Source organism: Centrocercus urophasianus, unplaced genomic scaffold (genome assembly GCF_019232065.1).
Source record: "Centrocercus urophasianus isolate 14NV4802_14NV808 unplaced genomic scaffold, USGS_Curo_1.0 seq_27, whole genome shotgun sequence".
NCBI classification, from domain to species: Eukaryota; Metazoa; Chordata; class Aves; order Galliformes; family Phasianidae; genus Centrocercus; species Centrocercus urophasianus.
In genome coordinates, this window is record NW_024884833.1 from 12,136,749 (window position 1) to 12,146,146 (window position 9,398).

The following is a 9,398-nucleotide window of genomic DNA, read 5'->3' on the forward strand; positions in this document are numbered from 1 at the left end:
GATATTTGTTGTAAACTAAAGAAAAATAAGAACTTTTCTATCAACGTGTATGAGAGGAACCAGAAAGGGAATTTTGGAACAGAAGTGTTAAATGTAATCATTAATAAACATTAATAAACATTAATTATGTTGTATCACTAGACTTGTTCATTTAAGACCTCTTTTGTTATGTCAAACCGAAACTTCTCATAACAATGACTGTGTAACATTCGGAACTAGCACTGCTGTGGAACAGTTTAGTACCTGTAATGTAACATACTTACCATCTACTATCTATTGTTGATGACAGTGGCCCCTAAGAGGTCAGCAGCTGGCTCACACAGTTGCAGCAGAGCATTCACTATGATACAGTTACCTTTGGTGTCCAAGCACTGTTGCAGTTTTTCCTGGGTACCCCTTTCCTCTCTCAATGCCTTAGTATCAGCTAAGGGGCAGCTATTTTCACCACCTGCCAGCCATTATTCTTTTAGAAATGAGAGATGGCTGAGCTTTTTCTGCTAGCAGATTGAGTGCGTGTCTACCTTTCCATAGATTTTGGACTGCAGTTTCCAGATGTTCAGTTGCTAGAAGTGCCCACCAACGCTGACCAACCAAAACACATAAAAACCCGCATGCCCCTTCCCACAAGCAAAGCAATGCTTCCACCTTCACACAGCAAAGATACCTGTGCTGGAGGAATTAATGACTGCAGTATCTCTGCGTTACACTTGCTGCGATCAAGCACATAAGCACGAGCTGCAGGCCTGAGCCACCTCACACCCAGCCGAGTGCCGATCCCTCAGCTTTCTCTACCTAGGCCTCTTAACTTATATTCCCTGCAACTCACACATACTACAACACTTGCTAAAAGGCAAGAAGAAAAAAGCAGTTGCTCCACTCACCTGTTCTAGTCATCTGTACGCTCTGCCTAGACTGCAACATTTTCCACAAAGATGCTGTCACCAATCACACAGGGGAGATCTGTCACTCCTAGCTGCTGCTGTGCTGCATTCCCCATCACAGCACCAGCAGCAGACAGCAATCACTTCACATAGATTTAGATGTGATCAAACTCTAGGAGAAGTGACGATAAAAAGCTGAAAATCAGCCAGATAGGAAAGCGACGATGATCGTTTTCCTATAGAGACTGCACTGGAAGAAGTGACATTTGACGTCACGGCCGCACAGCGTGAATTCTCTGGGTTAAACTCAAACTAAACTCCCGCGAGCAACAAGTGCCTCCTCGCCTCGCCTCGCCTCTCTGGCCGGGCAGCGCTCCATGCCAGCGCCCAGCCGCCAGGCGGAGCCGCTCTCGCAGCAACGAGGAGCGGGTCGGGACGGCCTGCGGGGCGGCGGTGCCAGCTCGTGCTCTAGTGAACCTTTAAACACACGGAGCAGAGGTAACAGCGGCGCGGATCAATATGCTAATTATGTTGGAAGCGCAGAAGTCCGTGAGCAAAGGGGAAGCGGTATGTACAAACAGCCGTGCACGCTCTACAGCCCTGTCAGACGTGTTACGTAAGCGGGAGCGCTAACTGCCGTGCGCTTCCTAGGGAGCTGTGAGCGCAGCGCTGGGAACGCCGGGCACCAGCGCCTGGCCCGCCTGCAGAGCCGCACGGCGGGGGAGGGCTGCCGGCGGGACGCCTCTGTGCCAGGGGCGGGCCGGACCGAGGGGCGGTGGCGGCGGAGAGGAGGGCCGCGCGGAACGGGCGGGGCTGCGGCGGGGCTCGCCATGGTGCTGCTGGTGGTCATGGGCGTGAGCGGCTCCGGGAAGTAGGTGCGGGGCGGCGGGGCGAGGGTCTGCGGTGCAACCGGCGTGACGCTGGCGGCAGGACGTCCGCGGCTCGGCCAGGCACAGCCATCCCGCAGCAGGCCTCAGCCTCCGCACGGCGGCACGGGTGGGGAAGGGAGGCGCTCTGGTTTGGTTCTTCGAAGCTTGGGTTTGCGGTCACGCCCGCTTTTATTTTACGGCTGTAAACAAAGATTTGTCTCCAAATAGATAGGCTTAGTTCTGGGAGCCCTGTCTCTCGGAGGTGCCGGAATAACGAGATCCTTGTGCTTCTTTGCAGAACCACAGTTGGGTCACGTTTGGCAGCAAAGGTATGGCTGCATTCTGTTCTTCTACCGATGTGACTTCTTAGCTTCTCGCTCTGTGCGGCAGCCCACCGCTCTTGGACAACTGGCACTTACTCGTGCTGCAAATGTGGCAGCTTCACGGCGCAGTCTGCCTGCTCACTGAAGCCGGTTTGGGCAGCTATTGCAAACACAACATTGTCTTGAAGGAACAGACGTTACGTGTCAACCATTACTGTTGTGCTGAGCTCATAGTTGTGGTAAAAGTCACTGCATTAATGGTGATTCATGCTGAAGTGTAAGAGGCCTCTAGATTTTAGGTGTCTTGATTAATTCTGGGATCCTCAATAGGATCTATCCAAATCTGATTTGGCCAAATGATCCTTCTTTCTTTCTTTCTTTCTTTTTTCTTAGCTGGGATGGAAATTCTATGATGCAGATGACTATCATTCACCAGAGAATAAAAAGAAGATGGCAGCAGGAATGCCACTAAATGATGAGGTAATTTCTATGAATTCTGAAAGAGTAGAGTACTTTATCTTTGCAGCCTCTGTCAAATCATATTACAAAAAACTGTTTCCTTTATAAACACAGGTTGATTGTCTAGATCTGTAGCTTAGGGGAATCACAGCACTACAGAGGTCAAAAGGGACCTCTGGAGATCATCCAGTCCAACCCTCTGCTGAAGCAGGTACCCTACAGTATGTTGCGCAGGAAACTGTCGTGATGGGTTTTGAATAAGTACAGAGGAGGAGACTCCACAACATCCCTGGGCAGCCTATTCCGGAGCTCTGTCACCCTCACTGTATAAAAGTCAATTTTCATGTTCTGATGGAACTTCCTGTGTCTGTTGCCCCTTGTCCTGTCACTGGGCACCACTGAAAAGAGCCTGGCCTCATCCATTTGACTGTACATTAGATATTTATAAGCACTGATAAGATCCTCCTTTAGTCTTCTCTCCAGGCTGAACAGTCTCAGGTCTCTCAGCTTTTTCTCAGAAGGGAAAAGGGAGATGCTGCAGACATCATCTCATCATCTTTGTAGCCCTCTGCTGGGCTCTCTCTTTCTTGAATTGAGGAGGCACAGTACTCCAGACGGGGCTTCGCCAGTGCAGAGTGGGGTGGGAGGATCATCTCCCTCAACCTGCTGCCCATGCTCTTCTTTGGGTGCCCCAGGGAGCTATTCCTCTACATCAATGCATGGAACTTTAGATTACATGTTTTCTGCCTTAAATATGTTAAGACACACAAAGGTCTTTGCATTTCTCTATTGAAGTAATCACTTTCAATTACTGCAGTTGTTACTCCGTACTTTTTTTTTTATGTACTCCTGCTTAAAATGAGTTTTAAGAACTTTTCTCGGAAAATCTCTAGCAATATAAGGCTGAACGTGGGAGTTCTTTGATACATAAAAAAATGTTCTAAATATTTATTAAAAACTTTCATCTAGCTGGAAGTTCACCAAAGCCATTGTCATGTAAAACAGAACTGCATAATTGAATGATCAGTGTTACTGGTGTGTGGTACCAAGCAAGTATCTCTTCTATAACATCAGTGGTGCAGAATTATAAAGGCCTCCTTGAAAGGCAGTGGAAAGTGAGCCTGTAATTATAATAACAAGAAAATGTTGTATTTATCTATCCATATTTTCATTTGCTGCCCTCATCCAGTAAGAGCTGCACAGAAAGGTGAAATGGGATCAATAGTTTATCACTCAGCTGGTATGACAAAAGTTGCTGAGAGCTTAAGGTTTAAGAACAGATTATATTAAGAAGCCAATCAATCACTCACACTGCCTTTGCCAAACTACTGAGCAAAGGAGTTGCAAAACTGTGGCTATGAGTGCATTTAGTTGTGGTTGCTGCTGGCATAAAAATTATACAGTTATTGCAGATAACTAAATTTAGATCTGTCTTAACGCCTTGCAGCAGTTCCTGAAAGCCTCAGTCTTTTAGAGAAGGGAAAAGAGATAACCATTCAAAGTATAAGCTGCTATCTGAGAGAAGACTACGTTTGAATCATAAGGAGGATCCAAGGAACTACAGGCCTGTTAGCCTGATCTCAGTGCCACGGAAGGTTATGGAGCAGATTGTCTTGAGGGAGATCATGCGGCATGTGCAGGGTGACCGGGGGATCAGGCCTAGCCAGCATGGGTTCATGAAGGGCAGGTCCTGCTTGACCAACCTGATCTCCTTCTATGATCTAGTGACCCATCTGGTGGATGAGGGAAAGGCTGTTGATGTGGTCTACCTAGACTTCAGCAAAGCCTTTGACACTGTCTCCCACAGCATTCTCCTGCAGAAGCTGGCAGCCCGAGGCTTGGATGGGTACACTCTTGGCTGGGTCAGGAGGTGGCTGGAGGGCTGGGCACAGAGAGTGGTGGTGAATGGAGTTAAATACAGCCGGCAACCAGTCGTGAGAGGTGTTCCCCAGGGGTTGGTGCTGGGGCCTGTCCTCTTCAACATCTTTATTGATGACCTGGATGAGGGCATCGAGTGCACCCTCAGTGAATTCGCAGATGACACCAAATTGGCTGGAAGTGTGGATCTGCCTGGGGGTAGCGAGGCCCTACAGAGGGATCTGGACAGGCTGGAGAGCTGGGCTGAAGCCAATGGGATGAGTTTCAACAAGGCCAAATGCCGGGTCCTGCACTTAGGCCACAACAACCCCAGGCGACGCTACAGGCTTGGGGCGGTGTGGCTGGAGGACTGCGTAGAGGAAATGGACCTGGGGGTATTGATTGATGCTCGGCTGAATATGAGCCGACAGTGTGCCCAGGTGGCCAAGAAGGCCAATGGCATCCTGGCTTGCATCGGAAACAGTGCTGCAAGCAGGAGCAGAGAGGTGATTGTTCCCCTGTATTCAGCACTGGTGAGGCCGCACCTCAAGTATTGTGTTCAGTTTTGGGCCCCTCACTGCAAGAAAGACATTGAGGCCCTGGGATGTGTTCAAAGGAGGGCAACAAAGCTGGTGAGGGGTCTGGAACACAGGGCTTATGAGGAGAGGCTGAAGGAGCTGGGAATGTTCAGCCTGGAGAAGAGGAGGCTCAGGGGAGATCTCATTGCTGTATAACTTCCTGAAGGGAGGTTGTAGTGAGCTGGGGGTCGGCCTCTTCTCTCGTGTCATTAGTGATAGGACCAGAGGGAATGGTTTCAAGCTACAGCAGGGGAGATTCAGGCTGGACATTAGGAAGTATTACTTTTCAGAAAGGGTGGTCAGGCACTGGAATGGACTGCCCAGGGAGGTGGTGGAGTCACCGAGCCTGGGGGTGTTCAAGGAAAGGCTGGATGTTGTGTTGAGGGACATGGTTTAGTGGGAGCTATTGGGAATAGGTGAACGGTTGGACTGGGTGATCTTTCAGGTCTTTTCCAACCTTGGTGATTCTATGATTCTATGAACTATATTGTAGTAGCAAGAGGGAATTTATCTGTTCTTCAAAACATTTTACCTCCATAAGATATTTGCAGGTGTATGTAAAAAATAGGATGCAAGCAGTGGTAGCAAACCTATATGAGGAAGGATGACAATGAAAAATGAACTGGCTATACATATTAATGCTAATAAATGCTCCAGATGTTAAATGTGATTCTTTCAAATGCATTTCACATACAATTTTGAACTAATTTGTTTTGTTTCTAGGACAGAATTCCATGGCTTTGTGCATTGCATGATATACTGAGGAGGTAAGAAAACCTCTAGATTGAAGGAATTTGGGGATAAAGACAAAATAAATAAAAAACAAGACCAAAAAATGTTCCAAAACAGAAATGTATGCAGTAATGTAAAAACTTTTGCAGCTAGTAAAGGCATTCCATTTTCAATAATCTAAGGTGCCATAATAATTTCTAAGGGTGTGATAATCCCTGAATAATAGTTTTGGGAAAATTGTTGCCGGTAATAGTTTTGTTTTTTCCTTCTGTCTACAGATCATTTCTAGGATAATAAGCCAGACAGTATCTACTTTAAAAGGGCATAACAGAGAATATAAGGACAATAATAGTAGGATAAAAATTTTTAGAGATATTTGTATTCAGAGATTTGTCAGGTGATCAGCTTTTTATTAAACTCTGTATTATAGTGATTGTATACTTTCTAACCTCAAATAATCCTACCTCCACTATTCAGAGGCAAAGGTAATTCGAAGTTTTCTTGAACTTGAAGGTGAGAATAGTAAAATGTGTAGCTTTAAACTCACCTGTCTTTAACTTAATATGTTATGCTAAACTCTTATTGCTTTGTAAAAAACAATCAGGGGCATGGTGGCCCAGTTGGTGTTCTCAATCTTTCCAATAAAAGACAAATGGTGTAAGAGGGAAGACACTGAAATTGCATTCCCACAATTGGTTGTGAAGCTGGCAATGGTGTTTTGGTTTCGTTGATGATGGGATCTTGTTGGATAATTAGCATCTGGTAGAGTTGTGTCCAGCTTGTTTAGTGAGGCAAAGCTGTCTTTGCCTGAAGGATGTCTAACCTGGAAATGTGGGTTTTGAAGCAGGAATGACAGGAGAGAGAGAGTTATCAGCAGTCTTGTGAAGGGTAACAACACTTTGTTGACAAAAAGAGGGCCTGGAGTGATGTAAATAACAGAGAATAAAAAGCAAGCAGGATTGGTCTTAGCTGGTTTCAGTTCAAACATTTGCATATAAGCAAGGAACTGGCAGTAGGGAATGATTCCAAAGGAGGAAAAGAAGGGGGGAAAAACGCAACAGGCCATTTCTGGGAAATACTGGAGTGCCTGTGAGATGTCTGCAGGTTAATATGTACAACATGAGACATAAACATGGGAACTGTGTGCAGTTGTGGGGCTGTGATCTTGTTGGAACCATGGAGGTTTGGTGGTGTGTTTCAAACAGTTTGAGTACTGCACTGGAGGAAGGTAAGGTCTGGAAGTCAAAGAGGAAGAGCTGCCCTTTATGTGAGAGAGCAGCTGAAGTGCATACAGCCTGCTGTTGGCTGAGGAGCCAGCTGAGAGCTTACAGGTGAGGACTGAGGAGCAAACCAATGTTTTGGCAATGTAGAGGGTGTCTGCTTTAGGAACAACACAGCTAGACATAAGCAATGCAGAATGTTCTTGGAGAGCATCAGTGACACTTTCTGACTCAAGTGACAGACAAGCCAGCAAGAAGAGATGCTTTGATGGATCTCACACATACAAACAAGGGAGGGCTTATCGGAGATGTGAAGCTCAAAGTCAGCTCTAGATGCAATGACCATGAGATAGTGGCATTCAGGTTCCTGTGGGGAGAAAACAGGTAAGAAGCAAGAGTGCAATCCTGTACTTGAGGAGAACTTACTTCAAGAATCTGCTTGGAAGCATTCCATGGGATTAAGACACTGAGGAAAGAGGGGTGCAGAAAAACTTGATGTTCATAAATCACCTGTACCAAGCCCAAGTATAGTCCATCCCAGCAAGCACAAAGTCAGCCAGAAATTCTGAGAGGCCTGTGGGTGAACAAGGAGCTCCTGGAAAAGCTGAAGCATAATGACCAAGCACACAGAGGGAGAAAGCAGAGATAAGTAACCTGGGAAGAATACAGAAGCACTGTCTAAGGATGCAGGGATGCTGTTAGGAAAAACAAAGCCTGTTTGGAGCTGAATTTGGTGAGGAACGACGAAGGTAATCAAGAAGGGCTTCTGTCAGTACGTAAGTAGTAAAAGATAGACCAGGGAAAATGTGTCTGATATCAGACTGGGCAGAGGTTGCAGTGACACAGTCTGTACCACAGCCTTCGCCAATTTAGTCTTTTCTAGGAAGACCAGATATATATATTTTTTAAAATGAATCCCAGGCTTTTTCCATGGACACCCGTGGTTAAGTCTGGATCAAGGAGGATCTTCTCCTGGTAGAAGAGGCGCAGATTAGAGAATACTTGAGCAGAGTGGATTTAACAAGGAACACTAAGGAACCTGGCAGATGTCATTTTGGTGCTACTCTCAAGTGATCTTTGAACAATCATGGCAATAGGGAGAGGTGCTTCATGACTGGAAGAAAGTAAATAATACTTTATAATCAAGAAGAGAGGAAAGGGGAAGACACAGAGAACTACAGGCTGGTTAGCCTCACCTTGATCTCTGGGAATATGATGAAACAACTTGTTTTGGAAACCATTTCCAGGCATGTGAAAGAAAAGGAATCATGAATAGTGAGTGTGGATTTACAGAGGTGTTGTTATGCTTGACAAACCTGATAATCTTCTATGATGAAATGACTGGCTTAGTAGATGAGGGGAAAGCAGTGAATATTGTCTACCTGAACGTAAGTGAGGCTTTCACAGTGTTTCACATGGGATCTTCATAGAGAAGATGATGAAGTATGGGCTGGTGAGTTGGACTGAAAATTGTCTGAGAGGCCAGGCTTAGAAGCTGGTGATCAGTGGCACAAAGTCTACTTGGATGTAATTAGAAGTGTGCTACATGGGTAGACTGAATCTGATCCTATTCAACATCTTCATATGTGATCTGGGTCAAGAGTGTACCTGAAGCAAGCTCACAGTTGACCCACCTGGGATGAGTGGCTGACATGCAAGACTGCCAAGCTGGCATTCAGAGGAACTTAGACAGGAGAAGTGAACTGACAGTTCAACAAAGAGCAATGTAGTCCTGTGCTTTGAAAATAACAGTCCAAAGCACCAAGACATGCAGAGGGCTGCCCAGCTGGAAAGCAGCCTGGCAGGAAAGGCCCTGCAGGTCGCAGTGGACAAAAAGCTGAACTCTTGCTGCTAAGATGTCTAATGATATCCTGAGGTGCTTCAGGAGAAGTTTTGCCAGCAGGTGGAGAGAGGTGATCCTTCCCCTCAGTATTGGTGAGGCCACACCAGGAGTACTGTGTCCAGTTGTGGGCTTCCCAGTAAAAAATAGAGCTACTGAAGAGAACCCAGCAAAGGGCTGTGAAGATGAAGGGACAGGACTACCTCTCCTACAAGGAAAGGCTGAGAGCTGGGATCATGGAGCCTAGGGGTGTGGGGGGGATTTCACCAGGGTGGCTATATATCTGAAGTGGGGACTGCAAAGAAGACAGAGCCAGACTCTTTCAAGTGGTTACCATAACAGTTCAAGAGGCAGTGGGCACGAACTGAAGCTGGAGAGGTTTTTCCTGAACATAAGAGGAACAGTAAGGGCGACTGAGCTCTAACAGCAAGCAGACTGCCCAGAGCTGGTGGACTCCCCATCCATGTTCTAAAGCTGTCTGAACATGATGTTTGCTGTAGGCGTCCCTGCTTGAACACAGGATTTTAGACCAGATGACCTCCAGAGACTCTTTCCAATCTCAACCATTTTGTGAAGCTTCAAAGAGTTCTATAGAATGTTCAAATACTGATTTTTGCACTCTGTTTCCTTGGTTTTTTT

General features: G+C 46.3%; 2 protein-coding genes across 2 annotated transcripts in view; one reads left to right on the top strand and one right to left on the bottom strand.

Moving 5' to 3' along the window:
- FRMD3 (FERM domain containing 3) overlaps positions 1-894 on the bottom strand; it is a 155,330-nt gene extending 154,436 nt beyond the window's left edge. The window contains exon 1 of the mRNA XM_042826741.1: positions 882-894. Within this exon, the coding sequence (XP_042682675.1) occupies positions 882-894 (13 nt within the window). The remainder of the gene's footprint in view (positions 1-881) is intronic.
- Positions 895-1,674: 780 nt separating this feature from the next.
- Positions 1,675-9,398, top strand: part of IDNK (IDNK gluconokinase) — a 9,773-nt gene continuing 2,049 nt past the window's right edge. The window contains exons 1-4 of the mRNA XM_042826849.1: positions 1,675-1,752; positions 2,049-2,079; positions 2,467-2,553; positions 5,691-5,734. Coding sequence (XP_042682783.1) covers positions 1,712-1,752; positions 2,049-2,079; positions 2,467-2,553; positions 5,691-5,734 — 203 coding nt within the window. The 5' untranslated portion in view covers positions 1,675-1,711. The remainder of the gene's footprint in view (positions 1,753-2,048; positions 2,080-2,466; positions 2,554-5,690; positions 5,735-9,398) is intronic.